General features: G+C 41.2%; 1 protein-coding gene across 1 annotated transcript in view; it reads right to left on the bottom strand.

The window, feature by feature from the left end:
• Positions 1 to 18,169, bottom strand: part of LOC137195314 (LHFPL tetraspan subfamily member 7 protein) — a 94,319-nt gene that overhangs the window by 64,519 nt on the left and 11,631 nt on the right. Inside the window, exon 2 of the mRNA XM_067607577.1 lies at positions 3,788 to 3,926. Within this exon, the coding sequence (XP_067463678.1) occupies positions 3,788 to 3,926 (139 nt within the window). The remainder of the gene's footprint in view (positions 1 to 3,787; positions 3,927 to 18,169) is intronic.

The raw sequence follows: 18,169 nt of genomic DNA, 5'->3' as shown, positions 1-18,169 counted from the left end.
TTTCCTCAACGTGTGAAGTCTTGTGGTAAAAGAATTTCAATAAGATCTTGACATTTTGGGAAGCATACAAGAAAACTTTCATGTTGCGGCACATGAAATATTTCTTAAATTACAGGGTTCCTTGTTATCAGAAAAAAAAAAAACAGTTTGGGTTTCATATTTTAAAAAATGTCACCAAATAGCACTGCCAAATTCATTGCTCAAAGCAGAGCCAGATTTCACTTGTGGTTCCCCATTTATTACTGAGTGCCATTGCTCTCCTTTTATCTCTCTGTGTAACAACAAAACACCACAAGCTGCTGCTGCTCCAGACCGAGCAACACAAACATCTTCGATTATACAGGTAAGAAAAAAAAAAACACTCTGTGGTTCATATTTCTTTCAAGAGCAGAAAAACACAGCTTTAGGTGTATACCTTTTAAGTCCTCAACCTGCCAGACTCCCAAAGAACCATTTTCACACTAAAACATTTTTTGAACTGGCAGTCATATCAATAAAAAGAGAAAACAACAGGCAATCAAGGTAGCAAATAAAATCTCTCCAACGTTTTCGTGTGAGCATGTAATGTAAATGATCTCCATATGTTAATATGGCTATAACCCTGGAGGAAAGCAGCTTGAGATTACGCTTGTCTGTGCAGTGAGTGCTTGTACACTCAGCGGAGTGTGACGTGTCTTCAGCCCTGAACAGATAACTGCACTGTGAGAATCTGCCTGAGTGTTGTTGCACGACGAAACCCCAACGTGGTCTTCAGCTGCTTCTGTCAGCATATGAACTGAAGTAAAAAAGCAAAAATGAAGGGTAGATTTGATGTTACCCAGGAGTGGAATGCTAGAAAGTTAAATACACAGAAATTCAAATAAAATTCAGTAACACTCATGAAATAAATGAGTGGGTGTGTTTGTGAGCTTGCAGCTGTGTGTTTTTACACCTGTGCATGTTTGTACATCTATAATATGCATAAAATTATGTGCAAAGTAATGGTTGCATGTATTTCTTTACCCTGATAAGTAAATCTGTCTATGCAAGTCTCCTTCTCTGTTCACTCTTTCCACACAAACACACACACACACACACACAGACACACATTGCTCGAATCAAAGAGCCATCCAATCCTATGGATCCTGACCACTAAGAAGAACAGGCCGATAAAATATGCATGACAGGAGAAAAAGCTCCCCGCCTAGGCACACAGAAATGTTCTGCCTCCCTCTCTCGGAGCGTAAAACATTGATGGTGGCAGCGCTCGGTGGCGCAGGAGCTGAACCACTTGATATAGTGCTGAGCTAAACCAGTGGAGGGGTTAGCAAGTTCACATCTAATTCTGGACTTCACCCATGGGACCACCGGCCTGAGAAAGCAAAGAGCTGGGCAGTTTTACCTCGAAAAGCCCTCTGCTGTGTGTGCAGAACTGTTGAATGTAAGGACACAAGGTTACGTGCTTCTACTTCTGACAGAATGTACAAACATTCCTGGGCTGTGCCTCCCATGTTCTAGCTATGTAGTAAAAGTGATACAGCAAATGTTGTAAAGCAAGTGTCAGTTTTAGAGGTGGACTCTAACCCCTAACTCTAATCCTAACCCTAACCCTAACCCTCATCCTTTTGGCCAGCTCCGTTGTCTCAGACTGTCCTTAAAGCACCCCAGTGACTTTGTGAACCACCGGTCTACTATAATACTGCTAACATATAGCAAACAGATATTATGAAAACAATATTGTTACTGTTCCACATGCATCTGCAACATCGTCATAAGTGCAACAGACTACAGCAATGAATCCTGACAACATGACTGACTGTAATTAAACCCAATATCTAATGAAAAAAAATCTCTTTTCACCTATTGCCAATTTTTATGCAATAATTTCTACCACGTTACTACATGATGATTTTCTTGCATCTCTAGCTAAAATCCTTTTGCATTACTCAATCCTATCAACTTAAAAATGCAAATTAACTTTCCACCCACAAAACTGTGACATTTATGCCCATACATTTTGTGTATGTTTTGCTTACATTTCACAAACATTTCATAAACCTCCCCTTCCCTTCCTATTTGATATGTGATCTCTTTTTTTATTTTTGTGACACTCAGCCCTCATACAGTAACTACTACTATATTAATACTGTAATACTGTAAGTGAAGTAATACAACATCACACGTCTCCTTTGCCTCATTTGTCAGAGATACTGTAGAAAACATGGGAGTAAAAACAGGCATCAGCAACACTGATAATATGCACACTCTAACGAAAACCATTGTTCTTAATCTACTTGTTTCAGTTTATCAGGCCACTTTGATAGCACTCATGCACATACTTGCATTGCTGGGAAAACAAACACTCCTCTGATCTGCCCTCCTCAGGGCTGTGTGGGCTCTCTGTGAAACCTCTGTCTATCTAGACAAGAGTCGACCTGGAAACTGAACAAAGGCCCGTCTCCTCGCTTTGCATTGTTATTTAGCAAAGTTTGTCACTGAGAAAGACACACAGCTCTACACCACAGAACAGGATTACACACACACACACACACACACACACACACACACACACATTCACAAGAGGCTCAGCACTCTTGCTTTGCTGCAGACTCCCTCTCATCTTCCCAGAGCAACATTGATCTGATTGTGGAGTCAGACAGAGGAGTATGAGGGTCTGACTGTTAGCAATAAGCGCCACTTTAAAACACACCATTAACCATGCCCTGTGAAAGTTCCGGCTTTGTCAATAAAGATTTAACCTGCCCAATTAATTCAGCTTCTAATTATGCTTAGTTAAATGCCACATGCAGGGATTCAAATTAGCTACTCAGTATACAGGCTACGTAATTGCTGCTGACGCCAAATGAATTAGAGAGGGAAAAATAAACAACTAAGGGTTTGTGAATCAGTCGACCTGAAAAACAGAGTGGATAGATGAAGTGACTTGAGACTTACTAAATCAAAAAGGCATCAGAGGTGCATGAATAGCTTTAGAAAAGGCAGAAAACGGCATTTTTTTGACTTGCTGCTCAGCTATTTTATCTTTAACAGTGCAAATGCACAGTATCTCAACGGAAAATGTGAAGGTGCGACACGTATAAGAAAATATGTTGCTTTAACTAAAGCACACATGAACCTCTCATTTAACATTAGAAAAATGCTTCACATTTGTACCAACAGCCATTAAAATGGTCCGATGCACAAGGCAAGAGTGTGAAGGCCGCTACCGAGCAGTGACATGAGCCGTGGTGTATTATGGGTTTTTAAAGCCGAAGTGCTGACAAGACCATGCTTTGTTTATGAGACTACTTCTCTGTTTGAATGAAAGCGGCAGCCTGATAAGTCACATGTAGCCCTGAACCAATGACCTGTGTTAAGGAGGCGTAATTGTCTTTTTACAGCAGGCTCTAAATCTACCCTCGCCTTCCCTTCAGCAGTTCACCCCTACGAGTGCCATGCAGACTCTGGTTGCCTAGCAGCAGCTGTCCTCCAGTTGTTTCCTTTGTTTTTTTGTGTTTTGACTGATGGGCAACAAAGTCAGCTTCTTTTTACTGTTTCTGGTAATAGGAAGCACTGTCAGGGCTTGTTGCAGAGAGGCTCTACTGAAGGAAGATGAGATAGTGCAGAATGCCTCGTGCTCGGGAGGCACAGGGGCAATGCAGAGTGTTGAAATGATGAATTTTAAGCAGATGCAGGACTTAACAAGCTGTTATTAGCTATTTGTGAGAAGAAAGTCCTCCGTACTATCTGTCTGTATCCAGTATTAGTGTGTGTATGCTGCTGTGTGTGTATTCATGTCTGTACTGACCTGAAGCCATCTGCATGTATCCAGCCAGGGTGCAGATCCTCCTCTCACATCCTCCACTGGGCAGGAAGATGGTGATGATGGCTAAGAGGGAGCTGACAGCCAGCAGAGCGCAACCTCCTGAACACAGCACCGCACTGGTCTGAAGAACACACACACACACACAAAACACTGTTATTTTAACTTAGCTGCAACGATCAACCATTTTTGTCATTTTTCAAGCAAAAATGCCAAACATTCACTGGTTCCAGCTTCTCAATGCTTTTCTTTGTCACACATAAGTTTAAACTGAATATTTTTGGATTTTGGGCAACAAGCAATTTGAACACATGACCATGGGCTGCAGGAAATTATAACGAGAATTTTTCACTATTTTCTGACATTTTGTTAACTAAACGATCAATACTACCTGATTCATTCACTGAAAGCAAATCAGACACTACTGTGTTAGACACCTGGCTGCACAACAAGTGGTTGCAAATTCCTCTACTCTGTGAAAAGAGGCTGCTTTTGTAACATAGCCACAAACAAATGTCTGTGTTTGCCTTCCCGTCAAAGAGTTATGATTCATTGCTACATTTGAAAACACTCCCAAAAGCCAGAAGTCTGTGTTTTGGTCAGGGCAGATTGTGTAATCTCACAGTCAATCCTCCTAACAGGTTAATGGCTCTCTCAGCTGGAAAACAGCACTCTATGGCCAAACAACAGGGCACTGTCCCTATTCATTACATCTTCGCTTAATCACACACACATGCTGGGAGCAAGAGGAGCAAAACAGAAGCACTACTACACACACGCAGATGACAGATTCATTCACACCTTTTCTAATGAGCTGTACAAATGTGTGCAAACATGTAAATTTGTACTAGCATGTCTGCCATGCATTTGACATGGAACATCACCACTTCCATAAAGCAGCAGGCATGTTAATTCTTCCGCTGTGAGAAATTTAAGTTCTTTACACAGCATCCTGTCAGTGTTTTGACGGCTTTTCACTCAACCTGCTAAGCTGGCCTCTTACTCTGCTCTTACAAAGAGTCTCCTGGGAAAGTGTGCATTCCTGGACGAGTGGCAGGTAAGTTTGAAAGCCCTATAGTGCGTTAGCCCTGAGGGAGTGTGTGTCTGTGTGTGTGTGTCTGTGTGTAGGTGTGAGTGTGTTTCCTACAACCTGTGTGTCTTGGTGGTGCTGTTTGATGTGGATAGCTTCTCAAAGTGACTCTCCAGCTTCACTTCACTACAAAGCTGCCACACACCCTCCTGGACACTTTCAAAACATGTCCCTCTTGGACAAGTGCAACACACAGACACTGCCGCAGTCAGAAAACAGCGCCACATTAGTGATTAGCATGCAGGCGGGGGCGATCCGAGAGAAATGTCTAACACGCACTAGGGAATTACAGCCCTAAAACACGTGTCATTATGCATGTCCCTGATGTGACTGACGTGAATGGAGGGAGGATGAAAGCAGAGCGATTTCCATGCCTGACAGAAGATTTAATTAGCTTGTTCTGGGTGTTTGGCAGAGAGGCAAAGAGGGGAGCAGGAGAATATTCAAGTGCTATGATGTTAGTGGCAATGATGGTGATTATTCTTTTGACCTTTATTTGTCCAGGTTTTGCTGAACGTGTGTTCTTCTTCACGTTCACAGCTGGGTTACGGATCAGCTCCTTGGGAACTGCTGGGAGCTAAGTGCCTTGCACAAGGGCACCTTGACCATTGCAATTAAGCAAAGGAAGAGCATGTGCAGAATGCGAACAACTCCTTCAGGATTGTATTGCAAATAATTCAGAGAAAGATTATAGGTTTAATTTGATTTAATCTATGACTCAAATGTCATCATAATTCTGCACAGTTGATCATTTGTCAGTCATCTAGCAGTATAGTCTCTTCCTCTGTGATGACTGTTTGGATATTAACAAATGCAAGCTTTGACTATCACATCGGTGGTCAGCAGTGGGATGAGCCAGAGGACAGCAGACGGAGATGCACAACAATGGGAGCTCACTGCAAACAACACAATGTTCATTTTTGCCAAATAAATTTAGTCTGTCAGATCATTTGCACTAATATTTCTGCGCATTACCAGCTTAGTCAATCAGTTACTTTCCCCACTTTCATAGTGAGTACAGAGGTTGCTATCTGCAAAAGCTGAGCCACACGCCCTCCTGAGAGAGGTCCTTCCAGTGTTTTCCCACATCTGCATTTCTTCCAGTATCTATTTCCTTTATATACTGTGTGTTTGCACTCTATTTACCTAATATTATCATCATAATTCTCTATAGTGTCATTTTACTTGTTATTTCTGTCGACTTTGTACACACAACATCTAATGCATGTCCACCTGTCCTTGAGGGACCCCTCCACTGTTGCGTTTCCTGACTTTTTCTTTCTCTGAATCAAGGGTGTCATAGGCTTTACAGATTTTAAATTCCTTTGTGATTCTGGGTTATATAAATAAAATCAATTGGACTTGACTTGACATGAAGGGAGGAGGAGGAAAAATAACCAGCAGGAAGACACAAGGTATAAACAATAAATATAAAAACATGTGGTGATGTTGATGAGAATAGTTAAGTTTCAGCAAACACAATAAAGTCCAAATGGTGTTTGGTGTGAAGCAGTGAAATTGTTCTCAGCTGGAGAAAAGTGGACAACACGACTTTATATCAAAATATTTCCAGCAGCTACAATAGAGTGACAGGGAGAAATGATTACTAGAAGTGTTCTAGTAATTTAAAACATTCACAGTGAGCATTTTGTCAGATAGTGTCAAACCCTAGAAAGAGACTCTAGTAGAAAGATTTATTTCTAACTTTTTTTCAGTACTAACAACAGCACCATTGAATAATCATAAAACACAGATCATAAAATCATAAAAGAAGCAGAGATTCCAATTTCTCCAACCAAAGTGGCAGCAACAGACCAGAATGCACCACAGTTTTGGGTACAGTCAAAAACACTAACACATCCAGTATATACACAGCTGAATAAATACACCTGGAAGGTATTTACCTGCTTGTGTTTCCTTTTTCTGAACTAACAAGTTCAGGTACAGTCAAAGTTATTATTATCAAAGGCATTCTAGGAAATCTAAGAAATCCTTTAGTACACCAAGTAAAATATATCATCACATACTGTAATAACTCCTGAGCATTAGAGATTGATTATATTTAGCAACACCAGTGGTTTCCCTTTCAAAGCAATTATTTTCTGGCCACTTAGAAGCAGAAGAAACAAGCTGTGAACACAACACTCATACATTATCACCTTTTTTTTAAAGATTTTTTGGGGGGCATTTTATGCCTTTATTATGGCAACAGTGTAGAAATGACAAGAAACAAAGGGGGAGAGAGATGGGGAGGGACAACCAACAAAAGTCCACTGCCAGATTTGAAACACGGACGTTGCGGTTATGTGGTGTGTGGCATGCGTCACACCGTGCATGTGGCAACCAGTAGGCGTGCCACATTATCACCTTTTAAGGTGCCAAGGACACGTTAGCAAACAACTGCCTATTTACACATCGAGCAGATATGGAGCAACATCAGCATTCATTTGTTTTTGTGTTTCTGGCCACCTGGTGAATGATGAAAATCCAATATCTTCTTTTAGCTCTTTTTTTGGCTTCCACCAACTCCTGAGTGAAATATCTGTCTCTTTAGCAGCTATATGCTCCACTATATGTTCACTAGCTAGTTGCTAATTTTGCCTGTCTGCTGTTTCGTGCTGGGCAGGTAATGTGTTGTGGTTTTGTAGAGCTTTTCACTGAAAATAGCTGCAAGCTGCAGCCAAAAACAAATTGTTGAGAGCAGTGAGACTGAACCAAAACAGCACGTTTGTGGGCTCTAAAACCAAAACAATGAGCTGAAAGATGCCATCAAGCTCCTTGAGAGCTGCGGAGAACGGCAGATTTGGGTGATAATTACCTGCGGGTTCATCATTACGGCAACGCCTTTCACATTACACACAGTTACGAGATCCATTGATACTACAAAAATATAGATTATAGCTGCTTTAATATACCAAAAAAAGGACATGGTAAGTAAAGAAAAAACATTATGCCAACAAGAACTCTTATCTCTGCTACTCCTGCTACTTGTTCTTCCTGTTTTGAACTTGGTGACTACAAGAGGACAGAGAAGACACAGCGGTTCACTCAGATACAGAAAAGCCATTAACTTCGGTGGTCTTTGTTCTCCTCCCTTTCTCGCTGGAATGATATTCATGTATGCAGAGGAATGTCTCCTTTCTCCCTGCTGCTTGATCTCGGCGTGCCTCGTGGGCTCCCAGTGTGCAGCCTACCTCCCACCCTGCTGTTCTCAATTCATTGTGACACATTAAAGGTGCATCATGTGTCATATAGGGGAGTGGAGCCTTTGAGGGGGAGGACAGCCGTGTTCAGTTATATAAGGTCTACTTTGACTAAACAATAAGAGGCACGTTGTGATCGGCTGAATTAAGTTTGATAAAGATGATTAGCATAAAAATGCATGACTGTTTGAGGGCAAAGAGAGAAATACATTTCTGAAAATGGTTGTAAATATAAATATTTCCCTATGTAAGCTATAAATCCAGCTGCTATTTGTGTATTCTGCCCATTTTTTCAGTCAATTATCTGCAAGCTGTAATAGATTTATACACATGACATTTTCTGTGTGCCATTTAAACACAGCCCGAGAGACTAATAAAGGCTATCAGAGTGCTGCACAGCTATTTTTACAGAAAACAACCAGCATTTCAATTAATGGTGTCCCAATTAATCAACTCCCAACTCTGTGTCTCTGTGTGAGTGTGTTCTGATGAAACAAACTCATAATCATTACCACTTTAACTCAGACAATACAGAAAAACTTAGGAGGCCCTAGTCGCTCTGAGCAAGTTAATTTAGTAGAAAATGAGCTGCTAACTGCACTGGTCCTTTCAGTGATGCTTCCTAAATAAATTGCAATTATGTGTGAATAACTGGTAGATCCACCCCAACAGCTGGAGCCGGAGTGGAAAGCGATGAGGGGGAGGGGTTGAAAGAGTAGAGAATTGTGGTGAGAAGAAATCAAAGTTTTCATTTGGCAGAAGACAGGAAGGACTTATCTTAATCTCTTTGTCTTTCACTCTGCTGCAGCCTGAAAACTTGATTTAGAAAGCAATCCTCTCAGGATATTGTGACTTAAGGCACAAGGACACAACTTTTACATCACCACCCTAATTAATACAGACAATAACTGGCGGACTTGACCCACAAGCATCATTTAATCCAGAAATACGAGTAACAAGCCTCTAGCAGCCGCTAATATAACCATACAAGTGTTACAATGCTGATAAAACTAGGGGCCAAAGGCATTGACACACATGTTGTAAGACTACCTGGCTCTGTCGTAAAGAAACTTTATTGGATTCCCACAATAAATGGTCCACATCCTGAGCCTGTTGGAGCCCAATAACTGCGCTGAAACAAAAAAAACCCCTCTATACAGCTGCTTTGAGTAATAAAGGGGCAGTCTGAAGGGGACTCTTTCATTTCCAATTACATTAAGGAAGTCAGGGATTACACTGTACAGGACAATGAAATTTCATTGTCTCCTCAATTGGGAGTTACAAGATGGAGATGGCAAGGCATGTCTCATTAAACGCACTTTGCCTTCCCAAGTCTGGACTGAATGGCTTAATGTTTCCACACAGGTTTCTGCTCTTCAGAAGTGCCGGGGCGAGGAGAATGTTACCTTAATGCTCAGCACCGGCCCTTGACAGAAATAACCTCACCACTTTACAATCGAACGCCTCGCCTTTATGGAGGACAAGGGGTGAGGTGAGAGCACTGCAGATCCACCGATAAGCAGATGTGACAAGTTTGTGTGTGTAGGTGTGTGTGTGCTTTGGTGTACATTGTCAATGTGTACAGGTATGCCATCTGCACACAACTGCTGTCTCATCCTCTGCGTGTGCTTGCCTCAGCTCTCCCATCTCTAATCAGCATTCAGCAGCGTGAGAGCCCAGAGGTCACACTAAAGCATCGGCCTTGACACGTTCAGCCTCTAGAAGCCCATTAGTGCTTTAACACAGCTTCCCTGAACATCTCAGCGCCACCAGAGGTGTTTCTGCTCCATCACACATAAGCAATCAGCTGATTTCACCTGTCCAGTTTCTGTAAACCGTTCCCCTTCTACTCTTCACTTTTTCTCTCTGCTTGTTGTGCAACATCATCATCTCTCAGATGAATTCTGACAATACTGCCAGAGCACTAAGACAAAAAGCTCCCTCCACCTCTAAATTAATGTGCTGAATAATACATCCGTCTCCTCATTGATCTTCACTGGGAGGAGACTGGGAGAGGGAGTGTCGTACGGTAAGTGTGTGTGTGTGCATATATGTGAGTGTGACTGTCCTCTGAATGGCTGACGACGCTGTGTGTACAGAGTGAATACGAGATGGAGAGGAGATGAGGGAGGGATGGGAGCGGAGATTAATCACCTGACAAGTGGATGGAGTGTCCATTTGTACCTTGGGGACGGGCTGCAGATAGGATGTGACATTCAGGAGCACTTAGCTGTTCCCTCTCAAGCACACACACACCCACAGGGACTCACATAGAGAGTCACTCAATGTTAGCATACAAACACATGTACGTTCAGAGGGGAATTCCTTTGTTTTTGTTGTAAGGGTATAATTGTAAGGGTTTAAGGTTGTGATATAATATAAAATCCCACAACAAGTATGATAGGCTGCTAAGATTATCGGCCACAGTGAAAACACTTGTTGGTTCAGGTCAAAATGCAAAAGGTGCCTCTACATTCATTTATTTTTGGGCCCATTTAAAGAGTGGTTCCTCCCCAGAACATATCATGTTCTGTGTTTAATGTGCTACAAAAACTGTATGACAACTGTAAACATCAGTCAATAATTTCCAACATTAACAAAACATTCTTGATGAAAAAGATTGATCATATTGTGGATGCATCAGTTGTACCAGAATGCATTGAATTTCAGATTAACCTCATTCTTGTATCAATTTTTGCCTGAAGTCTGCCTCCGTGAATTTGTTCAAGAATCTAAGAGAATCCATTCTGAGAGAGAGATTTTTTTCCACAAGAATAAGACCTTTGGTGTCCATACTGGATACATTTGTGGTGTACTTTCACAATCTTTCCTCCTGTTGTGTATCCAAGCAATGGTTTGCAAGAAAGAGATACTTTTCACACATACTTTCACTCCTTCACAACATTACATAGGCCAAAAAACACCAGCAGTAACACATCTTTCTTTATCTTTTCTTTATCTGCATGGTCTCAGTAGTTTGGAAGGAAAATCCCTCAGATGATTTCAGTTCTATGTCCTCTATTGTTTCCTAAATTTGTTGTCCTATCATTCATTTCAGGGTTTTAGTTTTAGTGATGGAGATGGATCGGTCTGTCAGTTGGTTAGTTGGTAGATTCACCACTTTGATCCAGACTGAAGTATCTCAACAACTGTTGGATGGATTGTCATGACATTTGGAACAGATATGCATGGTGCCTGGAGGATGAAGTCACCTGACTTGTCCTCTAGTGATACCAGCACCAGACATTTGTGGTTCAGACTGAAACAACAGTTGGATGTATTACCATGCAATTTGGTGCCAGTGTATATTGTATGTTACCCACAGCCTCTTTCTTCACTAAGGGTCGGCCGTTTGGTTAGCTCTGGTTTGCTAGTGCAGGTAACCTGAAGTTAAACTGAAGTTCATGTTGACTAGAATCTTCTATAAACTTCTATAATCCTGCGACTAAAGAACCTATCCTGCTGCAACTTTAAAAAACTGAGTGAGACAGGAAAACTTTATTAAATTTTGTGATGGTAAGGTACATAAGATCGACCGCCAGTTTTAATGTCATTATGTATGGGGAGAAATGAATTTTTTATCAAAGTAATGACATTAAAATTAATAATTTAAAAATGGAATACTTAAATAATTTAAAAAACGAGGCTCTGAGGGACTGCTTTTTGCATTTCAGCTGATTTTTTGAGCCAATGTCTGAAGTAGCCAACTTTCTGGATTAATCTCACCGTATGGGCCGACTTACTGAAGCTGTTTTGGCCTCATGTTACTTAAGTCCTGGTGCTTGTTCTGCCAAATGTCACAGAAAGGGTACACACTACTACCTGGCATAGTTTTAATTACTTCTATTTTGGGCCTTGAATGGTGACATTAATTATGTTTGGTAACACTATTCCTTTATAGTATCAGTGTTCAGTTTCTCTCATCCAAGTTACACAGTAACACTAGAAAGTTGTTTATTGTCATCAGACATCCAGTGTTCTCGTCCAGGGACCCAGACAGGACGCTCCCTGCTGCAAAGCAATGCTTTAATGTGGTGTTGAGTCTTCGGTGTCATGTTAAATGAAAACATGGTGAGAATCTCTCGTACAGTCAGAGTGTCGCTTTCACACACACTCACACTCACTCACACACACACACACACACACTGACAGTAGAATGAACTGGGAGGAATGCCATATATGAGCCCAGGAAACACCCCTAAACACACCAAAGGCAAGAGAACACACACACCTTTATACTTCACATTTCTAGGCATTTACTGTACAGTATGTATATCGTGTGAATGTTTGATCTGGATCACAGTTCAGGCCAGGAAGTTGGTTCAGAATCTCCAGAGGCTGCAAGAACACAACCGCAACCTGTCATTTCCAACTTACTCCAACTTCTGTCTAGTGGACTGTATTTATCAACCAAACATAGTGCTTTTTTTCTGTGTGTTTGTATTGAAAGCAGAAACCCTACTGTGTATGAACACACTGCGTTACAATCTTCAAGGCATCTCTCTTCTCAACCCACAGCTGAGCTGAGGCTGGATTAGCCCGGGGTAGTGGCCCGGGAAAGGTGGGAACTTGCACCACTATAAAGTACAATATCAAGACAGATCCTTTATTATCAAAGTTTAGCTTTAACAGCTTTACAACCTTAATAATTTTAGATTATAAAGTGCTTACGTGGCCCATAGAAAGTTGTGTTTAATCAAATAGCTTCAAGATAATTAATACTGCAAACCTGGGGCCAGGTGGTATTATTCCAGCATGGGAGTACTGGTTGGTGTTTGGATGTGTGAGGATATAGTGAAACATCACATTTTTGCCCCTGGGCCCCCTTGCAGGTTAATCTGATCATGCCCACAGCAGTCCACTGTAGCTGGCGTGGTTCCAGTTTATCCAGAGCTAATCTCTATAAACAGATATCTGCATATGAATGCAGAATCTGTAGGCAAGGGACAAGATTTTGGGATCAGAAGCATTCTGGTTTCTGTTTCCACTCTGGGAATTCCTACAGGAACATGCTTTGGTTGAATGCAGGTAAACAGTCCGTGTGGGGAGCGAAAGAGGCAGAACCAATATGTCATCTGGACCTAAAACACCTACAAAAAGTATTGATGTTTGTTTCGTTTAAAACTGTTAACTGAGTGTAAACTGACTACTTGTGAAACAATCCAGTAGTAGACATCATCTCTCAACTCCAACTCCATTCTTGCATCTCGCAAGTTGCTAATCAGACTGTAAACAATGACTGATGCACAGAAGAGGAAGTCTTGGTCCCAATATCCAATAACTGTTATCCGTTATCTGTTATCAGTTATCCGGATATCCGCTGGCTTCACCGGAACCCCCGAAATATTGGCCATCGCCCCCAGAGGCTAAATCGTCGTCAGACGATAGCTGATGGGTTCTGAGATTGGTTGAGAGCTGCAGGCAGCTGCCTCCCTGCCAGACTAATAACTGCCACCTGCTGCACCACCTGGAGACCAAACTTCACCTCTGGGCTCTGGGGTGATGAATAAACCCAGATTATTGTTCATCAGTGAGCCAAAGCTGCACTATGACCTGTCACTTTGAACAAATCACTATCAGACTGCTATCAGCCAGTGCAATGTCTCCAATATAAATGATCATATTCCAGTCATGTGTGAGTTTGAATAATGACAGCTGCATATACGCCCTGAATCAGGACTGTATGCAACTGTGAATATCTTAGGAGTGAGGTGCTAATGAAGTTTTTCTCTTTTTCCCAGTGTTCTTCTGACTTCACAGTCTACTCTCAGGTTGTTTCCAACTGTGATTGTCAACATAGATTCTGCTGTTGTAATGTCCCCATAGCATAGCTTATTTTATAGCTTCTCAGATTTTAACTAAATGAACTGTATGGCCAATAAAAAGGTAAAAACGGCAGCCTAAATGTTTGTACACCAACAAAAGAGAAAATTAGACCACAGATTACTCTGGAGAGAGATTACTGGAGCTCTTTGCACAGTAAAAACCATTATGTTCCATCATGTTCTTCATTTTCAAAAAGAATAAGATTTATTTCATTCTATGAATAGAAGTTGTACAAATATAAGCTGCCTCGGGTACCTGCCAACCTGCCAAAAAACTTCAGTGAGGCTCAAGTCCCAGAGCTGCTGGAGAAAGGGATAAACCACAGCTCTGGTTTCACATCAGCCGCGGAGCAGCGAGAGGAAATAGATGCACGCTGGTATCATCCCAGAGGAGAATCATCTTTATGAAACCCTCAGGTGGAGAAGCACAGACAATGACTCATATGTAAGAGACTGTGATGGAGGACTATAGGACACGGAGAAAAAGCTTCTATTTTAGGCACATTGTTCCGTGAAAAATACCTCTCTTTCAAAACTACATGAAGCACTGCAGCCCTGCAGTCCCATTCATATCAAAATACTGTAATACTGTAAAGCTGTAAAGATCAAAAGCTAAAGAAACTTAAAGAGACACATAAATTCCCTCAATGATCCACTGATGATGTCGATGAGGGCTTATACACTGGGTTCATCTTTATGGGTTAATCAAGAATTGTGTGACAAATGATCAAGTGTCCATCTGGCATTGCTGAGCACCACCTGCCCACACACACACACACACACTGCAGCACTACATGACTGATTCTCACTGTTTCCCCACAGTGTAGAGATGAGAGCAGCAGGCTTATGCACAACTCACACAGCCGCACCTCCCTGACCAAAGCAGAGGGCTTGCAGAGATTGAGATCATTAAACCTCCTTCTTGCCTCCAAACTTTACCGCCTCAGATCAGAGTCATCATCTACTATACCTGCAGGGCAAAATATCCAAATAGGATGCAACACAAAAGCCTTTTCTTCTGCTTCTTTTCTCTTTATCGCTCTCTCTGCTCTCAATTAAACCACAGTTGAGATCCTGGAGAAGGAGAGGAGGGGATGAGGGGGTGTACAGGTTGAGATACTTCTGAACATCGCCTCTTCTCTCTCTTCTCCATCGCACTCTTCTTCATAATAGATCACACAAGCGGATCAGATCAGATGGGAGGATCAAATAGCTGGTTTGAAATATATGGGATCCCTCACAGGCCGGTTTAATGATGGCATCCTGAGAGCCCGGCCAGAGGTTTGTTCAGCTCCTATAATGGGCTGCTGTTGGTGGGGGCTGATGGGTAGTTGAAAGAGAGAAACCCCGGGCAAAGTTTCTCCTTTCTCTTCTCTCTCAATAGATGCTGTAATTGAATTATAGCGCAAATGATACTTTTGTGTCCGACGCCCTCCCCTCCCCCTCCACTCTTTCCTCCCCTCAGTCTCTTCAAAAGACACGAGTCGTGGAATTTGTCTTGTTTTGTCTCTTGGCTTTGAAAGCAGATGCTAATAAGAAATGGATGAAAAGCAAAATTTGAATGAAGTGATGAAAGAAACCAAGATGATGACTGTTAATCGACATGTTTGCTCATTAGAATTAACGTATATTTGGCATCCCAACAAACAGCAGAGCGTACAAAAGGAGAAGTTATGGTTGATCTTTTTACATCAAAAAACATTGGCACCGTAGGAGAGAGCAAGAGAGAGCTGAGGGGAGAGTACGAGATGAGAGGATGGAGGAGTATGAGAGAAATATGGAGAAGATGTGGGGGAGAGAGGGGGGAGCACTTTGCCTTTTTTTTAAAGTGAAAAAAAGAAATACTGTACTTTTTCACACTGGCATAATAACACTACAGCCCACATACAGAAAGGCTCCATCTGTACAATAGATGACTTATTCATCTAGTATCTGTTTATCAGGCTGAAGCTCACTCAGTCCAGTAGGTAGACAAAATGTATGACTCAAGTCCTCATAATAAAAAGCACTGACTCACCTACTCAATTTTCCTGAACTGAGGTGAATGAGGACACAGGGTATAGAGCGAGGATTTCTCTCAAATTATTGCTTGTAGAACAGATTAGAGTGTTGATGATTTGAGTCCAGATTAAAATTGATCTCAAACTGTCGTCAGGGCAACAAGTCCTTAAACCCAAACCTGCAAAAGTGCAGACTTATCACAGTTATAATGATAACACATTGTGTGAGACACAAACAACTCACTTGTTTATAATGTAATATAATGTTGAAGTATGATTTTAGATGAGAACATGCAGTTTTATAGAGGAACCAATATTTGCAGGTGTAATTAGCGAAATATCATTTTAATTACAACGAGTTACCTACTGAACACCTATACAGGTACATGATAAAATATACAACAAAACAAAGTATGATGAACACTTAAAAAAGGAACGAACACAACATTAGTTTAGAGCATGAACCCAGAGTATAGAGTAATCAGAATATGTTTATGATGAGATTTTGCAGTGAGCTAGCTATCTAATTACTTAACAGTAGTGGAAATGCAGAAATAGTGGAAACATTGTGAAGCTCGATGTAAACCACAATAACAGCAGTAATAATTTAGCAATACAAATTGAATGAGACTGACAGCACCAGTCAAACGCTTGGACACACCTTCTAATTCAAGTGAGTGTGTCCAAATGCTTGACTGGTGCTGAATGTCCATGAGTCTGTTGTACTAGTGCATGCTGGGAGGTTTCCCTACACGCCTACTTCATCTAACTCCAATCATATAATCAGCACTTTTCCCTCTCAACTCATGGTGCTTTTATTTCAGTAGAGAGCACTTCAAGATTCAAGATAAGTTCATCAAAGAAGCAACTTATCTGGATGAGAATTGACAGGATTGTTTTAGCTTGATAACAACATGTTAGCCTGTTAGTCAAGCCACATTTGAACAACAGCTGTTATATTTTGGCCAGTTATATGGAAATATTGGGACTGAAAAACTGTATCATCACATGATGTAGTGCAATAAATTAATCTGAAGAGTCTGATTATATGAAAATGATTTGTAGAAGAGAGCATCTTCTTAAGAATGAGTTACTTTCAACAGTCCAGTTTGAACCGGTTTACTATTCCCCGATGACTAGTGAGTTTGCAGAAAAATGAGGTAATTTACTTCGATTTTTTTTAGAATTTGGATTTAATATTTATGAATCTTGCATATTTATGCTTGATTACAAGTACAGACCTCCCCCCAGTTAAAAAAAAAAAATCAGTTTGTCTATGGCTAAAGTCTAACTTATAGACAATGCGACCACGTGGGCCGGCCTCCTCCACCTGTAATAGAGCAGTTTAAGAGAGCGTGTGGGCTTCAGCAGAGGCCGTCCTTCAGCAAACCTCTCACACAACTCACACCCTCAAAAACTCGCACAGCCCAGCTTGTTCTTGCATTTATGCATGATCTGCACTACCGCTGGTCCCAAGTGCACATTTCATAATTCATGCATACTGTACTGTAGCAACTGGAAATGCTACTATATCTGCCTCCACCACTCTGCTTCATTTCATCAGCAAGTCAGACTGGTCCATGTTACACTCAGATTACAGCAAACTCACTGACCCCAAAAATGAACATGTAGCTATAGGGCAATATTTAGAAAAGTTTAATTAACATCTTTAGTTCGGGAGTTGAATTGGTAACCAGCACTAGACCTTCTTGCCGGTAAAAAAAAAAAAAAAAAGTCAGGAATCTTCTTTGAGTTAAGCGTATTTTTTACACAAATCAAGACGAAAGTAGAGATCCACAGGCCTAATAAATAAAGTGTGTTACCAGGTCTGAATCACAGTTGCATCAGTCTGATAAAGTATCATCCTCATGACTGAAAGAGCATGTTAAGGAGCTCAGAGTCTGGTCTACAGAGACTTAGGGTAAGAATGATGTAACTGGACAACAACATGCTGAGCTGCTTACATGGTGACAGTTAATCATTACACAGTAGGTCACTAATTAAACTCACTTTTGTGATTTGCTGTCTGGCTGGGTGAACACTGATCAGAGATTTCAGCAGGTTTTGTTTTTTTTTACCATTTATTGTGCTGTGTTTTCCCAAACTGCATGAACATATATAAAAATCTCTCTGTTTTAGAGTACGACTATAAGGGAGTTTTCCAGGAATAATGGTGAGTTGAGATGATCAGCTAGGAGCTACAGTTTTTATTAAAGTCATTAATAACTGCATGGGAATACATATCAAAT

Source organism: Thunnus thynnus, chromosome 13 (genome assembly GCF_963924715.1).
Source record: "Thunnus thynnus chromosome 13, fThuThy2.1, whole genome shotgun sequence".
NCBI classification, from domain to species: Eukaryota; Metazoa; Chordata; class Actinopteri; order Scombriformes; family Scombridae; genus Thunnus; species Thunnus thynnus.
Note: the sequence above shows the minus strand (reverse complement) of the source record. Positions and strands in the feature narration are given on the sequence as shown.